General features: G+C 34.7%; 1 protein-coding gene across 1 annotated transcript; it reads right to left on the reverse strand.

Annotated features, from left to right (window-relative positions):
* Window positions 1-5,330: 5,330 nt before the first annotated feature.
* Window positions 5,331-8,164, reverse strand: LOC110634217 (cytochrome P450 86B1). The gene is made up of 2 exons (XM_021783162.2): window positions 6,717-8,164; window positions 5,331-6,013 (listed from the first exon to the last, which is right to left on the reverse strand). Exons 1-2 carry the CDS (start codon window positions 7,992-7,994, stop codon window positions 5,627-5,629), a joined length of 1,665 nt encoding a protein of 554 aa, XP_021638854.2. The 5' UTR covers window positions 7,995-8,164; the 3' UTR covers window positions 5,331-5,626.
* Between the last annotated feature and the right edge of the window lie 14,419 nt (window positions 8,165-22,583).

The following is a 22,583-nucleotide window of genomic DNA, read 5'->3' on the forward strand; positions in this document are numbered from 1 at the left end:
GCCAAAAAAAACAATTTTTTTTTGATACATCTGAAAGTTAAAAAAAAAAAATGTCATATGGCTAAACTAAATTAGCGTATATGTTAACCCCATATTAAAAAAAAAAAAGAAAAAGAACAAAAAAAAAGGAGGAAGCCCTATTAGGTCTAAATTAAATAGGAAGTTTTCATTGGTTGGTCCTCTCCCCCTATGAGGTGGATTAAGTTGGATACTACCAGGAGTGTGAAGCTTAACTCCAAAAGTGTGGCCGTTATGGGTTTTCTTAGACATGCTCAAGGCAAATGGTTAGGCGGCTTTGATTTGTAATCTCATTTTTGTGATGTGTGCATTATTAAGTTCTGGGGTGTTTAGAGAAGGGTTGAAATTATTTGGGATTTAACTTCATGTCAGTGGTGATTAATGCTTGTTGTTTCACGGAAAATATTTTATATATGAAATTTTTTTCTATAAAAATATTTTTATTATTTGATTGCAATGTCTAATTGAAAAAAATTTTTGTCTAGACTAAATTCATCATAAACTCAAAATATAAATATGTTAGACTCATGTATTTAATAGGTAGGTCTCACTATATATTTTGTGCCTTGAGTCAATAGTGAATCAGGTCTAGCTAAGAAAAATCCTGTTAAACTGATGATATATATTTATGTCATACATGTATAAGTATTTTCACATTCTAATAAAGATTGTTAAAGTTCAGGAAATGACTTCTTATTTTGAAAAAAAAAATCATTTTCCTTAAAAAGGATCAATTGTGCCAACCATCTCTCAACTTATGTAGTTATTTTATTTCAGTCACTTAACTTTAATTTGTGATAAGAAATGGTATAACTCCAAATCAAAAGCTAGCTCATGAGGAAAAGTTTGCAAATCCATATATATAACACCAAAGACCTCCCTGCAAAACAGATGTGGTACATATCATTCTCAACCCCTTTAAATTGAACGTTCTCATGAAACAATCAGGGTATGGCTCGTTCATCTCGATCTCTCCCAAAAAACATTAGGGAACCTTTGTACATGGCTCACCTGCCTATGTAGAGTGGGGCTCTAATACAGAATGATAAGAACTCGCCTAACTCCATCTCAAAAGTTAGCTTATAAGGGGAGGTTTTCAAATCCATATATATATATATATATATATATATATATATATATATCACCTAAGAACTCCCTGCATGCATCATTAATGATATAAACCCGCTTAACTCCACCTTAAAAGCTAGTTCATAAGGGAGGTTTGCAAATCCATTTATATAACACATAAGACCTCCTCACAGAACTGATATGGATGCATCATTCCTGACTTTTTTAGACTGAGCGTCATTGTGAAGCAACCTGGGTTATGACTCGTTCACCTTGACCTCTCCTGAAGAATGTCAGCAAATTTTAATACATTGCTCACTGACCAATGCAGAGTGAGGCTTTGATACGAAATAATATAAACCTGTCTAACTCCACGTTAAAAGCTAGCATGTTTTATTAAAATAAAAATTTTAACTTTAGTTTTGTTTCAAAAAAAGTCCTCTTAACTTGAAATAGCAGGTTTTTAGGTTAATTAAAAAGAATAACATTACCCTTTTGTCCTCTTTTTCTCTTTATTACTTTTATGATTAAATTAATTAATAATTATTATCAATAAAAATATTTTATTTTAACAAAATTTATTAATAAAATTATTAATTATATATGTTATTTATTATTAATTAAAATTTAATATGTAACAACTTCAAAAAACAATAATATAATAATAAATTTTAAATATTAAAATAATATTTTACTAATATTTATTTTTATATGAAAAATAATAAACAATAAATAATAATTTATAGATTTATTTTGATTTAATATTAATTTAGTGTTAGTAAAAAAAATTTATATGAAAACCTGTTATTACAAGTTAAAGAGACTTTTTCTAAAACAAAACTAAAGTTGATGGATTTTCATTTAATAAATTGAAGTTGGGCGACTAAAATGGATTAACCACCTAAATTGAGGAATAATTAATGTAATTTACTGCATTAAAAATGATATAGGGTTTTCATTTGGCTAAAAAAATATATATTTTTCTTTCACCTATTTTTTTGGTATCAAACACTAAAAAATACAAAATACAAAAGTATTTTTAGAAATTATTTTTTACAAAATAAAAGAAAGTTTAAGTTAAGGTAATTAGGTGACTTGTCAAGCCATCCTTGAGGGAGATTGTGTCTTAAGCTATGGTAGATCTCTTATTTCCTTTATACAAGCTTTAATGACACAAAGACTAGAAAGTCCAAATCAGGCATGTCTATTGGGAATTTAATTGTTTCGCTTATTGGTTGGCTCACTGTGCTCATTAGCTGCCCCATGGGTTATGGGATTTTCGTCCAGTGGTATGTTTATTACAACAAGACATATCATGATGGATGTTGTGTTTCCTCAGTTATTCTCAATTAATAGGCCAAAGGCCCATTTTAGCCCTTGAATTATAGTTCCTAAACAAAAGTTCTATATTTTTAAATGGGCTATATAAGCCCAAAGTTAGCAGAGTTCACCTTCCGTTAAATTTTTTTTTTTCGGTGGACACCTTCCGGTAACTTTAATCATATATGTCCCACTAATCACCACTCCATAAAACATAGTCCACTATTGCATTTCTTCAAATACCTTATGTGCAAACTCAATCCCTCCTCCACCACAGCAAATAATTTGTTTTTTGAACACTAAAAACAGTTGCGAATTGCTCATACAAATGTTCTTAAATGCATTACATACTTCTCAGTTCAATTAGAAAATATTTTCCCCTGAATAAATAATTCCTTATCTCATCGGGGATGCATTTAACTACAACAACTGTGCCATCCAAATTCATCAGATTACATGCTTTCCTATAAAGTGGAATAGAAACAAGCTATTTGTCATATCATATGCATGTTCAAGTTACCTTCAGCACCCATCAAATTGCAAGTTAAGAACTCTTGCAAAGAAAATGAGGCATAACCAAGTAATTAAATAATTATTTATCCCAATACAATCTTTAAATGTATGGTTTACATGATGATCCAAAACTGAGCTAAGAGAAAAGAAATAGCACAAAAGTAAAATAAAAAAAAAATTACTTAAAATCCAATTATGTTGTCGATTCAATCAACAACCTAATGCTAAAGTATGGATTTGAATATTGCCATCTTAAAACCCATACACAAGTTAAAACCTATCATTGAAAGTTGCAAAAGTTTCAACTCGATTTTGATTCTCAAAAATTCCTTAATGCTCTGCATACCCTTTAGGGAAGTCCTCCCACGCTTATGCTGCATCATACTAGCACTTTGTGCAGCTCTTAGGAGAAAATCAGCAATTGTTTCAAGGGTCAGCTTGGATCTCCCAATAGGTGTGGCAATCAACCTCGCTCGTTGATCCACAAAGACTGGATTTGTGACCCAACATAACTCGCAAACAACTTGCCTTCAAGCTTGTATTCATTTTTGTGAGAATAAGAAAGAAGAAGTATAGTCAATGGCGTAAAGATCAAAGGATGTGGAGATGAGTTTGGAGAGGATTGTTTAGGAGACCACAATCTAAGGATGTAGGCGGGAGCTTGGATGACCGCAATGGTGCAGATGAGTATGATTTAACAGAGTTAGCTGATCGTTTGATCACGTGATTCAAATTTGGGCCCCATTGCATTATTTTCAATACTTTTGGGGCTTTTATAGCCCATTTAAAAACATAGAGGGTCCAATTGACCTCAAACTTTATTTAAGGGTTCAATTAACTATTTGAAAATATTTCAGGAACTAAAATGAACCTTCGGTCCAATTAATATGTTGTCTTTTCTCTTTAAAAAAAGGGCAATTTTCTTGTGTTTGGTTCAACTTTCCTACTACATCACAAGATAAAAAAATTAACATGGTACGTAATTAATAGGGAAATGTTAAAAATGAAAAATCAGTATGATTAGGGATGGTAACGGATCAGATTTTTGTAATTATCTTATCCAACTAAATATTAATAGAGTGAATTTAGATAATGTACAATCAGGTTTTAAATAAGTTTGGGTTTTATATATTAGTTATCCATTATTTAAATTTATTTATATAAATATTTAATTAAATATAAAATTAAATATATGTTTTTTATAATAATATTTATAAACTTTATATTCTTTATTTTAAATAAAATAAAATTTAAATATTTATAAAATTGTTAAATTTTTAAAATATAAATTATTAATAAAAAATATTTTTTTATGTAGATTATTATTAAAATATATAAAATTAAAGGTGTTCATGTATTATCGGATTTAAAATAAATTTAGGTAATTAAGAATAAATTTTAGTAAAATTTAGAACAAATTTAAATTTTAAAAATATTAATCAAATTTAAATTTTAATTAAATAATTTTTGTATGTTTCCTACCCATTCTCGTCCCTAAACATGATTGTTTTCGAAGTGGTATTAAAGCCAAATCGCAGTCTTAAGTGGGAGTATTGGACAATTGTTTTACACTGGCTAGGAACGACTCGATCTTGTAATGCAATAATAGCCCAAAATGAGAGCCCACTTTTATCGTGTCTGTTAATGTATTTAGCCAACTCTCTTTCTAAATCTGCCCTATGAAAAATTCCTCTGAGCCAAAAATTCAATAGAAATTTACAAATTAAATATGGCTAGTGGAGGGTGACCGAAATACTATATTCTTCCATCGCAACGCTTCAGATCGCAAATGGCGTAATTCCACTTTTCTGCTAAGCGATGATAATGGCATTTGGCAAGAAGGTGAAGATAGTATTTATTATGTGGTTAGTTAGTATTATTCTTCGCTTTCTTCTAGTTCTAGTCCTACTAATATTGATGAATCAGAGGACACAATTGAGTTTGCTATTGATGCTTTTGTGTCTGATTTTCTCGTGGCTCCTTTTGTGGCTAATGAAGTTGTTAGGGCCCTTGAAAGCGTTAGGCCCAAATATATAGTACGCTAGCTTTGCTTTGCAGTCCCCATTAGGATATTGTTGGTGTTAATGTTGTCAGATGGTTCTGGACTACTGCTTACTCTAAATTATTTAGTACATATATGTACTCCATTGAGGTCGATGATTTGTGATGAGTTATCAACTTATTTGTATTTTGCCTTATGGAAACAATGCAGGATGGTTAACGTTTTTTTTTTTTTTTTTTAGTAATACTTTGGACAATTTCTAATTTTTCTAGGAAAAAAATGCAATGATATTAAAGTATGCCCATCATATGAATTTCTTCCATTCACAGGATGAAATTAGTTGTTTTGTGGCCTAGTAAATTGAGAAGCCTATATAAACCTCCCAGTGAAGAAAATTGATTAGAGAAAATTAAAAAACAAATAACAAATACACTTGAAATTTATTTATTCATATGAATCATCAAGAACATGAACACAGAATAATTCTACAGAGGAGCAGTAAACATCATGAACAAATCAATCGATATCAAATCCATTATTCAAGTGTAGCATCCTAATGTAATTGTAACTATTTTCTTCCCCTCTACACATTCTCAATAATAATCACGTATAATATTAATGATAACATTGATTAAAGAAAAAAAATTTAAAATTATTGACATATAGTGTTCTCAATTAACATATAAAAATGTAATCTTGATGGTCTCATGTGTGAAGCGGAGATCGATCACGCCTTAGTAGATTCACCTTCAAACCATGTTTCATGTACATGGTTAGAGCAAGCTTTGGCACCACATGATGATCTTGCACTACCTTTACATGGTAGCGATATATGATAGAGGCAGCAGCAAATTTCATTTGATAGTAGGCAAAATCTTTCCCTAAGCACAGCCGAGGGCCGCCGTTGAAGGAGGTGAATTTGTATGCAGATTCACTCATGAACCGACCATCTTTTAGCCACCTCTCTGGCCTGAACTCCCTGCAGTCCTTTCCCCATATTGCCTCCATTCTTCCCATTGTGTATATTGCATATATCACTTTTGTTCCTTTCTTCAATACAGTCCCATCTGGGAATATGTCATCCTCAACTACCTACAACATCAGAAAATTGATTTCTTAATGGCAGAAATAGGCAAAAGGAACATTTCCTATTGCATTAAATTAATTATGCTATTAGAATATCAAATAAACATAATTTACCCTAAATTTGTTAACCTAAAACTAGCTTCAATTGGAACTTCAACTAGAGACGATTCCAATTCTACTGAAGATAAAAATAATTTAAGTACGAAAATCCAAAGAATTAAAATATTTTCTCATTTAAAAGCGATTGATTAAAGTGTAATGAATTTAAAATAATAATAATAATTTAACACTCTTTAATTAAACCAAAATGACCACCTTGTAGCAATTGGATTCGTCTTCCCATAAAAAATTTGACCTATATCCAAACTCTGTTTAGGTATTTACGTATAGTCTATAGATTCTAAAGCTAAACCAGTCCCCAGTAATATTTTGTTAGATAACCAAGAAATTGACCAAATAATATTAATAAAACAGTAACAATTTCATTAAACAATTAGAAGCATGTTCACAATTCATAAGACAATTGGTAATTAATAATTCCCATATGCATGAGATATGCTCAATCTTATAATAATATACAGAATTTCTATGCTATTAATTGACTTTGTGATTGGCTTAGGGGAAAGAGCCCCTCATGGTCTGGGCGGCCCATTGGATAAGATCATATTTAAGAAGAAAAAAAATCCGAAAAAAAAAAAAAAAAAATTACCTCCTTGTGATCCACAGGCACTGAAGGATACAACCTCAAGGCTTCAGACAATGCAGCTTGCAAATAATCCATCTTCTTTATCTCTTCTGGTCTAAACACCAATGGACTTTTAGGGTCAAATTCTTGCCTCTCCTTTACTATCTTGCATATTTCAGCGAGAATTTTGTCCTCTACTAGAGAATGTTGATCAAGAAGCCAGAAAAACCAACTCAATGCCACTGAAGAAGTATCCCTACCAGCTAATATGAAGTTTACGCATATATCTCTCAAGAACTTGTCTGAAAATGGCTGTCCATTCTCATCTTTCAATCCCATAAACACCGTCAAGAGATCTGATCTTTGCTTCTTATCATTACTGATCTGCTCAGATAGTTCTTTCTTCCTTGTTCTTATCACTTTTTCTGCGAACTCATCAACTCCTTTTATCGATCTTTTTAGCTTCTTTTCAGCTCCCAAATCAAGATATCTCATGGCTTTCCATATACATGTTGGTGTAACAAAACGCATAACTGTGGCCTCGGTCGCATCCTCGAAGGCTCTAGCGAATGGTATTTGAGGCAAACCCAAACTCAAACATCCTGGATCAACCCCAAAAGCTATCATGCATACGTTGTCAAAAGTGAGCCTTAATAGAATATCTTGTAGATCAATCGATATTGAGTTGTTCACCACGTTTTCCAGGACCGGCAAGAGCCTATAATGGACAAGTTGAAGCAATGACTCCGTAGTTAGTAGCCTGAACTTACTTGAATGGAACTCAATGCTTGCCGTCTTCCGTTGCCTTTGCCAAGTCTCATCGTCGGCGTTGAATATCCCGTCCCCAAGGAGATCACGAACTGTCTCACGGAAATAGTGCCCTTTAGGGAAGTTAGGGAACTTTGTCTTGAGAAGATGTTCCAGGTTTCTTGGATCCGCAGTAACTACACAATTAAGACTGCTAAACCATGGCCCTTTGAATCTAAACGTCCCGTTTTGTTGGCAAAGTACGTGGGAAATCCACTCGTACATGTTGCCTCGAAGGCCCAAAACCAAGGAGGGTAGCATGCCTAGCACCGGCCAGATTGGTAGCCCCTGACGTTTCTTCTGCCTTAGAGAATGAATGGCAACGAAGACGAAAAGAGCAACGACAAGTTCTAAAACTTGAGCATTTCTCAAGAAAAATAAAAAGAATCGCCAAGAAACAAAGTTTCCGGCGAGCTCATCATAATCGGAGGAGGTAAGGTTGCTGCTAGGATTGATCATAGTGTTGGGATGATAGGAAAAGTGAGTATAATGCATGCAGTAGCGGTGATCATGTGTTATAAGCGAGTTAGTAATTTTCTTGGCGTGCAGTTTTTGTCCCAATTGGTATGATTTGGTGAGCTGAAAGGCGTGGGCTGGTGCTGCTGCTGCTGCTGCTTTTTATGTGACTAAACTGATTCTTGTACTTTTCTTGAAAGAGGGTTTAGGCCTTTCTGTCTTTGGGAAGATATCACCATTTGGACGAGTGGGATTGGGAATGAATCTGTTATATTGCTTGGTGCCAAAATAGAGTTACTAATGCGATTGACCCATTTCTTTGAGAGAATTTTTGGAGGATAGGAAGTGGGTGGCTATAGATAACCTAATAAGTGCACAATTTCTACTTGTTCCTTTGCTATTGCACGTTATTGATTCTAAAACAAAAATTATATTATTATTATTATTATTATTATTATTATTATTATTAAGGACTTGGTGGTTATTATTGTGGTTAAGCGTACAAAAGCCTATCAAATCAAAATCCAACCACCAGAATTTGTTTTAATAAACGTTGGCAATTTGGTATAGGTTTTAGGTTATCTTCACAGCCTAGAAAGAGAAGAAAAATGTTATCATGAAAATTTTATTGCTTCTTTTTATTGGTCCATTATCGATAATGTCAATAAGTGTTGATCTGTTAATCACTTGCTTAAGTGATGATTGAACAAGTTAATTGATTTATGATGATAATTCTGCAACAATTGATTGATAAAATCGTTCCATCACTATAAACAAAAACATTCAATGAATGCAGTGATAAAAAGAAACAATTAATTTTTTAAATAAAATTGACCTGCGATAAGTTAAAATGGAATTGTTATTAAATATACAATGAATGTTTAATATTATTGAACTTAAAATACATTGATAGTCTAAAATTCAAAAGCTTGTCCAATTATGTTAACTCTAATTTTTTTTAAAGGTAAAAGGCCTATTTTAGCCCTTTAAGTTATGTCAAATAATCATTTTAACCCTTAAAGTGTTTCGAGGTCCATTTAAAGCCCTCAACTTTTTAATACAACACGTTTAAGTCCAAAATTAACAATGATCGGCATATTTTGAATCCAAGTAGTGTCACGTGGTCACGCGACTGAGTATGTTCGTTTTCTTGCAATTGTTTTTTGTCTTCTAGTTCTTCAATCACAATTGTATAAATAAAGCCTAAACAAATTTCATAAAGTAGATTATTGATTCTTATGTTAGGTTTTGTGTGAAAGTGAAACTACAATTGATTCATTTTCATCATCTTCAACAAGGGTTAGTTCACGTAGAAGAGGGCAAATAGAAGATGTTGATTGATTGGTGAGGTGTTACTACCATGTGCTTGCAAAAATATGGACTACGTGGAAGGACACAAGTCCTAAAAGACGTGTTTTTGGATGTGTGAAATTTTGAGTTAGTGCATTTGCTAAATGAAATTAGATATTATTATTATGGAGTAACGTTAAATTCAGAAATGAGTAATGAGTTTGTGAATTTGGGTATGCAAATGCAGCATGGAGATTATAGAGGATGTGGATATTTTGATTGGATTGATGCTGAGGCACCTACTTAGGCGAATGATTTGATTAATGATTTGTTGAGACAAAAAAGAATGCTAGAATATGAGATTAAGGGGTTGAGGAAGATGCAAAGGCCTAGTATGGTTTTTGAAGAAATTGATATATTAATGGAAGAGCTAAAAGTATTAAAAGAAAGCAAGAAAGAAGAACCTGTGATCAAAGATACAAATAAGAACAAAAATGAAAAAATCTTGCTACTAGCATCGTTTGCCTCCTAGTTATTGTTTACAGCAATTTCTTTTATTAAGTAGGGGGTGTGAATGGAATGGATTATTTAGTTATGTTTTGTGTTAAATGGTAAGTTAGGGGCTAGATGGATTGTGTTTGTGAAGTATAATAGGATAGAATAGTTGTTGACGTAGTAAATATAGTGTAGTACCATTGGGACAATCAAAATGTTATGGATTTTAGTGCAAATTGAACTTATTCGCACTCTTTTGATATGGTAATAGAAGTTACCATGAATGGATTTGAATTACATGTGATTTCTATGTTGGAAATGGAGAGAAGGTGATAATGTAAACGAGTTATACCTTGGTGTAATTTCTTTCCTATAGCAGCATGAATTTGATAATTGGTTGAAAATGGATAAATGTCATATTTTTACTACAAAAGGTAACATACAATATTACCATCATGCAAGTTCACTTGGTTCAAATTGCTTGCAACAATAGGAGAAAAACCTAAATCAATGACAAAGTGTAATCTAAAAAAGAATTAATAAACAAAGCCTTCATAGATACCAAAACACACAAGTTTTACAAAAATTTGACGGAATGTAGATTGCATTCTGTTTACAAAAATTACATAAAATTAAGACGTGTAATCAAGCCAATATGAACATGAAAAACGCTACATATTTAACTAGAATCAGCAACACAAGAGAGACTTTATCTGCATCAAACTAGTACAAGCAAAATATTGGCATAATTATATAAGCTTGGTACAAAATGAGTCATTAGAACATAATAAAAATTCCATATCCTCAATATCAAATAGCACCACTTTTGCCCCTTTTAAAAGCCTTCACAATCTCTTTCTCCCTTTGTTCATTACGCTGCCTTATTGTCACATATGGTCTCCTTGCCCATTTCAATGCATGAGATTTGAAACCCAAATTCATAGGAGGTGCTCCAACCAGATACTCACTGAATGTCCTAATTTTCCTAGTTCTTGTTGATTCACCCTGAATGAAACTCTGTTACATACAAGTATCTTGACTAGTTGCAGTTCCTTCATTGATTATTTTCTTAGATTTCATAGATTGCTATGTATATTAATAATAAGATCATAAATTATTAAATGGTATGCATACTCTTCAAACATTCAAAGTTATGAAGTTAGATCAAATTGTCATACCTTATAAATCATCTGTCCAATTGACTCATCAACATGGAATCCCATTCTTGAGTTAAGTCCCTTTGGCTTCCTGTAGCACATTCCCCTAAATTCTTTAGCAGATGCCTTATTTCTTCTAGGAAATGGTTGAAAACTTGTTGATATAGTCATCGGGACATTAAGCCTTTGTATGTCACTCATTTGTATCATATAATCAGTTTATTAATATCAGAATAATTTGGAAATCTATATAATGTCAAATAATAAATCATTGAATAATAATAGTATTTACCACATTTGAATTTGGCAATGGTTGAGAAAATCCTCTAGCTTGCCTCCTAGTTTGTACACCTAGTCTTGCAGTAGTTTGTTTGCTTGGTTTTACAATCACTGCAAGTGCACAGATCGCCAACAGGTAATAAAGTGATGAGTAGAGTATCATTCTCATGAGGAGTTAAAAGCGTAAGTACTAAATTACACAATAATCTTAATTGTTTAAACTATCAAAAGTTGTGAGCAGGTAAATTCTAAACTAAACGAATGACTATTAAGAAAGAAGGTGAGTTTGGAAACTTGAAGAGAATTCTAATTATGTGAACAATTCTGAAATTTTAGATTTCACACCTTAACTTTGTTATAGTTTCAATCTCGCTTTTTCAATGGATTGAGTGTTTTTTTCTTTGATGGAAATTAATCCTAAGGTATCTTAGATCCTCTCTCAAGGTATCTAAGGTGTATTTTAATTAGAGCTAAACCCTACTTTCATTGGTGATTAGTCCTAATCAAAACCCTTTAAGATCTATGATTAATTTTGGAATTCCATAAAGGTTATCAGCCTATCTTTAGGTCAAATTTCCTAGATTCAAAATCTTAATTTTCCAATACTAATCTTCACCTCTCAGTTCATCAATTAGTATCTTAGATCATGACTAGGTGGGTACCATCACATAGCATAAAATAAGAGCACAAGAGATTGAATCAAAAAACAAAACTCAATTCTAATAAATAAAACTCAACATATATCCATAACAAAAGTCAAGAATGCTGCTTTCTTAATTCCAGAATTTTAGGAGTTACTCACTCATGCTGAGCTTGACAAACACAATATAAAAGTAAAAGCACATAAAACCAATATGAAGATTAAAAATAAAAGAACCAAGGGAGGATTCTGCAACTGTGAACTTATGGAACTTTGGTTGAGAAGTTTGTCCTTGGCACTGATGCGATCCTTCTTCAGGACGGCTAGGGTTCTTTAGGAAGGCTTCTTTCAAAACTCTTCCCTTTGTGTGTGTGTCTCTCCAAAAAGCTCTCTTTTATACTTTCTGCTAGCTTCTATTTATATTAAGCATCCTAGGGTTAAGCTTTAGAGTCCCAAAGGCATTAGAAGTCTAATTGGTATGCCAAAATAAGAGTTGGAGTAGGATTTAAAAAATTGTTGAAATGTAGTACACAGCCCGTGTGTCACTACACGGCCTGAGGCGTGTAATTTACTGGAGCTAATGGCTTCTTTCGGATGGAGGACAGTAAGTTACATGGGCCTTAGATGTTTGCATGGGTCAACTTACACAACCCGTGTACTTGTGAATACTCTGCTTACTTCTTCAAGCATTGGCGCTAGAAAGTTACACGGGTCTCCGAAGGTTACACAGACCAAGTTACATAGCCCATGTACTGTGGCTTTTCTGCACTTCTTCAAGTTTCACCAAGTAGGAGGTTACACGGGTCTGAGTCTGAGTTTACACGACCTGTGTAAGGTGCATCAGCAGCTTGCCTTGCTCCTTAAGTTCTTCCAAGCTCCCTCCTTTGCTCCCATGCCTTGAATTTCCTTCAGAACACCTAAAAATATGCAGAAAATATAGATTTTAGAATGCATCAATGAAATTTATAAAAAATAATGAAATAATCAAATATGCATGTAATTACATATCTAAATGGTATGAAATGTTATACAATTATGCTTAAAAATATTTATATAATACAAGTATATCAAATACCCCCAAACTCAAACTTGTGCTTGTCCTCAAGCAAATAAAAACTCTTTTTGAAACTCTTTTTAGGAGAAACTTAGAGACATAACCAATATTCCAACTTGCATACAATTGAACTCCTTCTACCTTTCATGCCAATTTCTCTCCTTCAAGACATAGAGACCTCAACAGCTGCCTGTTTAGAGCGAGCCTCACTTCCTTCATGGCGCTTCGACTAATTATTCCTTTATGCAAGGCCGTTAATAAGTCACAAATAACCTATTTCATTAGGATAGACTTAAGAAATACTTACTCCCCCAAGTTGCCTCTACTGAGTATAATTGTGGTGGGATTGATTCAATTCCAACTCCATAGGCATGTCTCAATTTCCTGTCTCCACTAATGTAGCATACACTTTCAAAAGATCAAAAGGTCTTTAAAAGGATTGTAATGGGGTTAAGGGATAATTATTTGGTTACCAATGAAGGGTTTTAAGGAGTACAAAAATGATGATAGCATCTATGCACAAAGTACTAAGTATACTAAGTTTATACTATTGGTTTTGTATAGAGAGGAGGGGTTCTTGGTTTTTATAGTGCCAAGCATGTTTCTATGATTCTTATCTTGGGACTTTTTTTCTTTTTTTTTTTTTGGGTTTTTTTCTGTCCCTTTTGTCCTTTCCCCCAAACTCATTGCTTTTGTTGGGTTAAAAAGGCAAATCTTTCTTTGATTTCAATTGCATACTTACACTCTTCTTGAGTCTTACCCTCTCCTTATATTTTCTTTTGCACTTGATATACCTATCCTTCATGCATTAGACTTCCTCAAAAAGGTGAGATAAGTGCTTAGGCTAGGAGCTAGGTCAATAATTATGGGTAAACAAAGAAAATCATGTAGGTAAAAATACAAGCTCAAGTTGGGTATGAGGGATATATTGTGACTAAAGGTGGCTAAGGCTTAACTAGGCTATATTAAAAAATGCCTTAATCATTTCTTCATCAAACATAAGTTAGGATTTTTCCTTGATAGGTCCAAGAGACATGTTCTAGAGCTGGTGAGGCATTTTTAGGTTTGCTTATACTTCAAAAATTTTCTCCTAATTTTACAAGTTCAATGTGACAGATTAATAACTATGAAGGGGTTTAACTAATTTAACTTCACTTAGGTGATTTAGGTTTTCACAAACAACATATTGAAGCCCTTTTTCCTATCCAGATACATTCATTCCTCAATTCGAGGGAGTTCAATCATTAGCTCATCAAAATTTTGATTATAACTCTAAGTTAAAAGCCTTTTAAAAAAGTCTAGAATTTTCAAAATTTGTAAAATTTTTTTAAATTTTTGATACATAAGTGCAATATGGATATAATTAAGCAGTATAATGAAATACAATGTGTAATTGTATAAATGCATGAGTGCACCCCCAAACTTAGAATAAGCATTGTCCTCAATGGCAAATAGAATAATCAAAGGTAAACAACATTAAAAATATACGAAAAAGAGCATCTGATTTATTAAGGTACAGAGGATGTGTAGAATAAAAAGATTAACAACCATGGACCTAGTATGCTAGAATTAAGTTCTATGTCAGTATAGTATATAAAAAAAAATGGCCTAATCGATGGTCCTATGGCTAAAAAGTCTCGGATGGCGAAGAGGGGGCATCTACATCTTGGTGCTCTAATATCATATCCAACTTATTATGGGCCTCTTGGAGACTTTCTTCCACTATGCGAAGCTAGTCCTCAAAAGTGGTCTCCAATGCCTGCATCCGAGCATCAATTGTAGCTTCCATCCTTTATAAGAAAGCAACCACGAGGTCTGTAGGGGGTGGTGTATAGGGAGGAACTCTAGCCGGGGAACCTTGCAAGATGGGGTTTGGTTCCTCTTATTGTTGTTGCTGCTGTGCTGCACTGGAGGATTCTCCTCTTTCTCTCCTTTCTAGTACTGCTTGGGGAATGACATTCCCTTTTGCATCAATTAAAAGGCATTGATCCCCTACTAGCCTACATATCCCCATAGAGATGCAGATGGTGTGGTTAATCTGAAAGGCACCAGTAATGGGGCATAAGCACATATGGGCAGGCACAAACCCAAAATGGACAACAATGGCAGTGATCATGCCACCCACTGTGATGTTTCCCATTGCTTAGTGGGATATCCATCGAAAGTGGTTACAGAGGAAGTAGCCGGTACTACAACGTTGGCTAGTCACCATGCACCATAGGAAGAATAGTTCACTGGCATTTACTATGCCCAAACTATCGCCATGCCCCATGATGGTGCGGGCAGCGAATTGGTGCATGTAGCGCAGAGCGGGGCTTGCTAACCCACTAGACTTGGATCTGCTAGAGTTATAAATCTCTGAGTTTGGCGCAATGGATTGCCAGAACTCAACATTGTTGTAGACTAATCTATTCTGTGGGATTTCCTGGTGTCCTAAACTATCAAAACCAAAGATGGCATTGAACTCATCCATGTTCAGGACACAGTCGACTCCCAAGAGGCGAAAAGTGATCCTCCCCCTATTACATTTGTCAGTGGCTAAAGGGTGGCCTGAAAACTCCCTAAGAGCTCCAAAATGGTGTCCCTATAGGAGGGGTAGTGGAGTTGGGCAAAGCGGGTCCAAACAATGCTATCAAGGAGCATATCCACTTTTTAGTAGGGCAGTATCCATGTATTTTGTGGATGAAATCTCGTAGTTATCAAGCCTGGAGAATAAATCTCGATGCTTGGTATTACAAAAGGGCCAAGCAATGGAGAATTTTGGTGCTGGTGGTTGTTGGGGTTGTGGAGTTTGTGATTGTGGTTCTTGTGGTGGTACTTGGCGAGTTCTTGGGCATTGGGGTGGAGGTTGATAGGGCAAAGATGGTGAATCACGACCTCTTAGTGATGAAGAGGCAACTCTACCTGCAGCTCTCTTTATTGGTGCCTTGAAAAGGGAAAGAAAGAGGAAATTTTTAGGGTTTGGAGAGGGAAATCAAGAATGAAAGAAAACTTATAGGGGAATATTTGGAAAGAGGGGGATTTATAGGAGTTTAAAGGGTAGGTAATGGTTAGAAGGCATTAAAAGGGGCGAAGATGGCATTTGGAATTGTCTTACCACCTCTTCGGTGTGCTACCTGCGACATTTTACCTGGGTCCGTGTATCACTACATGGCCCAACCCGTGTAACTTTCTATTTTTCTTGGTTCAGTTCTCAAGCAAGTACATGGGTTGTGTACTATTACACGGGGTGACCCGTGTAACTTTTTGCCTATGCATTCCTTTGTTTCTTACTTTACACGGGGCCATGTTATGAGGAAAAAAGCCAGTGTAAGTTTTTGCCCTTAGTTGTTCCAACCCTATCTTTCAAGTCCTCTGGTTACAAGGGCCGTATGTTTTCACACGGGGTGACCCGTGTAACTTTTTAGAGTGCCTATACCTATGCACTTTCAAAGTCCAAAATGTTACAAGAGGCATGCACCATTACACAGACTGACTTGTGTAACTTCCTGGGCAAAATTTTTGTGCTCTCTAAGGTTATTTTCTTATTCTAACTCTCCAGAAGGTTATGCTAACTTGTTTTATGTGAAAGAATTGAATGCAAGTAGGAGTTAGCAACAGAATACTCCCCTATTTTGTGGTTTCCTTTCTTATGTGGATTAGACTTGGTTATCTCCTCTTCCCTTTTACGTTCCTCTTATCCTATGTATGATGTAAAGAGTGGGGTGCCTATAAAATGAGAAATAACATAAAGAGAAGGAAATTAAAATGTAAAAATCTTGGGTTGCCTCCCAAGTAGCACTTGTTTATAGTCATTAGCTCAACTGTCTTTCAGCTTTATGATTGAATTGGAGGATTGCTATAGGATTGTGTGAATCTTTTCTCAATTGTATCTCCTGAGAAGTATGGCTTCAATGTTTGCCCATTAACCTTGAAGGCACTGGAGGTTTCGCTCCATATTTTTACTGCTCCAAGAGGGAAAATTTTAGTGACCTTGAAGGGTCTAGACCATCTTGACTGTAACTTTTTTAGGAAGAGCTTTAGCCTTGAGTTGAATAGCAGAACAAAGTCTTGTTTCTTGATTTATTTCCTGATTATGCACCTTTCATGCCATCGTTTGGTCCTATCCTTGAAGATCTTGGCATTTTTGTAGGCGTCTTGCCTAATTTCATCTAGTTCATTGAGATGTAGAAGTCTCTTTTCTCCAGCAGCTTCACGTCAAAATTTAAGGTTTGAATTACCCAATAGGCCTTATGTTCAAGCTCAACCAAGAGGTGGCATGATTTTTTATAAACCAAGCGAAAAGGGGTTGTTCTAATGGGAGTTTTGAATGCAATGCAGTAGGCCCACAATGCATCATCTAGTTTCAAAGACCAATCTTTCCTTGAGTGATTGACATTTTTTTCAAGGATTTGCTTCAGTTCCCTATTTGAAACTTTCACTTGACCACTGGTTTGAGGGTAGTAAGGTGTTGCCACTTTGTGAGTCACTCCATACATTTTTAGTAATATCTCAAATTACTGATTGCAAAAGTGACTTACTCCATCATTGATGATTGCCCTTGAGGTGCTTATATCTTGTGAATATGTACTTCTTGAGGAATTTGGTTACTACTCTGGCATCGTTTATTGGTGTGGCTATTGCTTCCACCCATTTTGATACATATTCAATACCAACCAGAATATACTTGTTTCCAAATGAAGATGAGAATGGACCTATGAAGTCTATTCCCCACACATCAAGCAGCTCTATTTCAAGTACACCATGCAGTGGCCTTTCATTCCTTCTTGAGATGTTTCTTGTTATTTGGCATTGATCACATGTCAGTACAAAGGATCGCACATCTTTGAATAGATTTGGCCAATAGAACCCTACTTGTAAAATTTTAGCTGTTATTTTTATTGTGCTTAGATGTCCTTCATAGGGTGATGAGTGGCAGTGTTGTAGGATACTCTTTACCTCCTCTAGTATGCATCTCCTTATCAAGCAATCATAACATCTCTTGTACAACAGAGATTCCTCTCATGTGTAGTATCTCACATCATGCAGGAACTTCTTCCTTTGCTGGTAGGACACATTGGGTGGCAAAACCTTGCATACAAGGTAATTAACAAAGTCAGCATACCAAGGGGCTTGGAAGATTATAAACAAAATTTCATCTGGAAAGGAATCATCAATTGGCAGGTCATCAAAGCTATCCCCATGTTCTTTTTTCTTGAGCCTGGATAGATGGTTGGCTACCACATTCTCGGTCCCCTTTCTATCTTTAACTTTAAGGTTGAATTCTTGTAGAAGTAGAATCCATCAGATCAACCTTGGTTTTGCTTCTTTCTTGTTCAGAAGGTACCTAATGGCAGCATGATCGGTGTAGATGACAACTTTGGAGCTAACCAAATAAGATATGAACTTCTCAACTACAAACACAACAGCTAAGAATTCCTTTTCTGTAGTTGAATAGTTAACTTATGCATCATTAAGTATTTTACTTGCATAGTAGATGGCATGAATTTTCTTGTCCTTTCTTTGTCCAAGCATTGCCTCTACTACATAATCACTGGCATCACACATTATCTCAAATGGCAGCTCTCAATCTGGTGGTTGCATTATTGGTGCTGAGATAAGAGCTTCTTTTATCCTATAAAATGCAATAAGTCAGCTTTCATCAAAGTCAAAGAGAACATTTTGATTTAGCAAATTAGTTAATGGCTTAGCTATTTTGGAGAAATCCTTTATGAATCTTATGTAGAAGCCTACATGCCCCAAAAAGCTTCGCACTTCCTTAACCGATGAAGGTGGTGGCATTTTTTTAATGATCTCTATTTTTGCCTTGTCCACTTCTATTCCTCTTTCTAAAACTAGGTGCCTAAGGACTATGCCCTCTCTCACCATGAAATGTCATTTTTCCCAATTAAGAACTAGATTTGATTCTTCACATCTTTGAAGCACTTTAGAAAGATTAGTTAAGCATTCATCAAAGCTGGTTTCATAAACAAAAAAATCATCCATAAAAACTTCCATTATATTTTCAATATAATCAGAAAAAATGGCCATCATGCATCTTTGAAAAGTTACGAGGGCATTACAAAGACCAAAAGACATTCTTCTATATGCAAATGTTCCATAAAGGTAAGTGAATGTGGTCTTTTCTTAGTCCGCAGGGTGAATGGGAATCTAAAAGAATCCAGAATACCCATTTAAATAACAGAAGTAGGAATGTTTAGCTAGCCTCTCTAACATTTGATCTATAAATGAAAGAGGAAAATGGTTTTTCCTGGTGGCACTATTTAGTTCTCTATAATCAATGCGCATTCGCCAACTAGTGATGACCCTAGTACGGATTAATTCATTTTATCATTTTTCACCACAGTCGTCCCACCTTTCTTAGGCACTATATGAACTGGACTAACCCATTTGCTATTAGATATTTGGTATATAATACCTACATCTAATAGTTTCAAATTTTCCTTTTTTACTACTTTTTTTTATGTTAGGGTTTAGTCTCCTTTGGTGTTCACTAGTGGGTTTACTATTCTCTTCCATAGGTATTCTATGCATACAAATGGAAGAATTGATTCCCTTGAGGTCCTCTATGGTGTACCCTATAGACTTGCTATGGGTCCTAAGTTTCCCTAAGAGTTTTTCCTTTTCTGCAGAATTCAGACTAGCATTTAAAATGATAGGATGTTTAGAATTAGAGTCCAAAAATGCATACCTTAGTGTAGAAGAAAGAGGTTTTAATTCTACCTATTTTATTTCTTCTTGAAGGTTGTTCTTGGGTTGCTCTTTCTGCAGATTTTCTACTAGAAGTGCTTGGACCAAAGGTAGAGGTGGATTTACCTCAAGTAATTCTGCATATGTTGCAATTTCTTTGTTCTCATACTCCACTATGTGACCATACACTATACAAGCTTCAAGAGGGTCTTCAGGATATTTCTTTTGAAATTCTTTCTCCACCAGCTTGTCTATGATGTCAACCCTTAAACATTCATCAGGTTCAGTCTTTTGCTTCAGTGCTTGGAACATGTTGAATTCTACCTCTTCATCCCCCACTTTGAGAGTTAGATGCCCATTTTTAACGTCTATGATTGCTCCAGTAGTTAACAAGAATGGTCTTTCCAATAAAATGGGAATTTGGACATCTTCCTCCATCTCCAGGATAACAAAATCTACTGAAATAAAAATTTTTTCCACTTTGATGGGGATGTTTTCTAGGATGCTAATTGGGTACTTGACAGATCTGTCTGCTAATTACAAGGAGATGGTAGTTTGTCTTAGTTCTCCCACATTCAACTTCTTACATATAGACATGGGCATTAGGCTCACGCTGGCTCCAAAGTCATAGAGGGCTTTGTTGATATTCATATTACCAACCAAGCATGGTATGGAGAAGCTTCCAGGATCTTTCAATTTTGAAGGTAGCTTGTTCTGTTGGATGGCACTACATTCTTCTGTTAGAGCAATTGTCTCATAGTCCTCCAGTTTCCTTTTCTTGGAAAGGATTTCCTTTAGACGTTTTTTTGTAGGAAGGCATCTGAGATAACGCTTATGTAAAGGGAATATTTATATAGAGCTTCTATAAAATCTCTAAAAATTTCCCAAACTATTTATCCAATTTAGCTTTTTAGAATCTCTAAAGAAAAGGTAAGGGGATCTGATAAGGTTCTAATAGTTTCTTTTTCTTCTTCTCTCCATTTTCTTTGCTTTCCTTAGTTTGCTTCTTTTTTTCCTCTTCTTGAACGTCTGGGTTTCTAGGAGTTTCTTCTTTTTGTTTTTGCTTTTCTTTCGGTTCTTGTAATGTTCCCCCACTCCTCAATGTGACAGCTTTACAATGTTCCTTGGGATTCATTTCAAGTTGACTTGGTAACCTTCCACCTTGTTTACTTGAAGAACTGGCCTGCTGAGCGATCTGATTTTTGAGCATTTTATTGTGGGTGGCTAGCTTATCCACTCTAGAAGCTACTTGCTTGATTATCTTATTTTGTTGTTGCTGCACTACTAAAAAGGTCTCCATCATGGACTCCATAGTCAACTTTGATTCTGCCTGTTAAGGTTGAGGGAGTGGTGGTTATTGCTGCATTAAATTTTATCCTCTATTCTGGAAACCTAGTGGTAGTGGCCTATATCCTTGCTATTTGTTTATGGGTTGGTTCTGAGAATTCTGTGAGTTGGACCATGAGAAATTTGGGTGATTCCTCCATCCAAGGTTATATGTGTTTATGTGTTGGAATATGGTTTATTGACCTACCTCTGGTTGAAGTTCCCTCCATTGTTCACATAGTTTAGTTGCTCTATGGAAGGCTCACTATAAAGATTGCATTCTAAAGTTGTATGACCTCCCTTATAGCTATCGCAAAACTAGTTACTTGCTCCTATTAAGATGGCCTGCATTCTGTTAAGTCTTTTGGTGAGTTGGTCAAATTGAGCATTAATCATACTGAGGGCATCCAACTCTAGATCCCCTGCTATTCTTCTTACATCCCTCCTTTCATTTGATCACTCAAAATTATGGTACGCAACCCTTTCTAGTAATTCCAAAGCTTCGGCTACCATTTTCTCCATAAGGTTTCCTCCTGCTGCTGAGTCAACTGAACTCCTTGTGGATGGTAGCAAACCATTGTAGAAATTCTGGATAAGGAGCCAATCTTCTATGCCATGGTGGGGACATTCCCTTTGAAGGTCTTTGTATCTCTCCCATGCGTCATAGAGTGATTTTCCTTTTGCCTGAAGGTATTTAGTTCTAACCTCAATTTTGCTATTTTTATAGGTGGGAAGTTTAACGCCCTCACCGTAGGTAGCCTGTACATTATACTGTTCCGGCGACTAATATCTATTCGGACAGTTAGAATGTCTGGAACTACTCTTAAACTATAGTGAGGAGGTATAAATTGATGGAATAAATGTTAAGAAAATATAGGAAAAATTTAGAGAAAATAAAATAAAATAAAATTAAGAGAATTTATTAATTGATACAAAAATATAAAAATAACCCGATATGCACTATGAAGGGCATTTTGGTCATTTCACCCCCAAAGGTGAATTTTGACCTAAATGTCAAATTAAAAATTTAGAGAATGAAATAATTAACATAAGTTAAATTTTATGAGTTGAATTAGAAAGAATAAGAAGAGAAAAGAAAAAGAAAATAAAAAGGTTTATGACAATTTAAAAAAAAATTAAAGTATCATATATAGAAAATATAAATACCCATAAGAAGACAAAACCCCACCAACTCATCTTCTTCTTCCTCTTCTCTCTCTCCTTGCCGTCTCCATTGGTTCCTTTCTTCCACCATTTTCATTCAAGCTTAAAGCTTTATTTTCTCCTCACTCACTCACCAAAACCCATAGTCTCCTTCATTAAAAATCAACTCCACCCCATAAGGAAGCTATTGGTAGCCATTAGAAGAAGGGAAATTGAAGTTTGCAAGTTGGGTCACAAAGGTAAGTGCAAGATACCACTTTCTTTCTTCTTTAAATTTTGTAAGAATGATGAGATGACTGAGTATCACATGAAAATGAAAACAAATGATAAGAAAATGAAATGCCCAAATTTTAGCAGCCATGGAACCCTTGGGGTTTGATGATTTTAAATGATGAAAATGGGTTCCATGAGAATGTTTGATAAGTTGATATGTTTGGGAATTTGAATGTGTAGTGTTTGTGCAAATTGGAACTTTGAAACTAGGGTTTATGTACATGATTTGGAAACTTTATGTAAATGCTTAAAATTGACCT

Source organism: Hevea brasiliensis, chromosome 6 (genome assembly GCF_030052815.1).
Source record: "Hevea brasiliensis isolate MT/VB/25A 57/8 chromosome 6, ASM3005281v1, whole genome shotgun sequence".
NCBI lineage: Eukaryota > Viridiplantae > Streptophyta > Magnoliopsida > Malpighiales > Euphorbiaceae > Hevea > Hevea brasiliensis.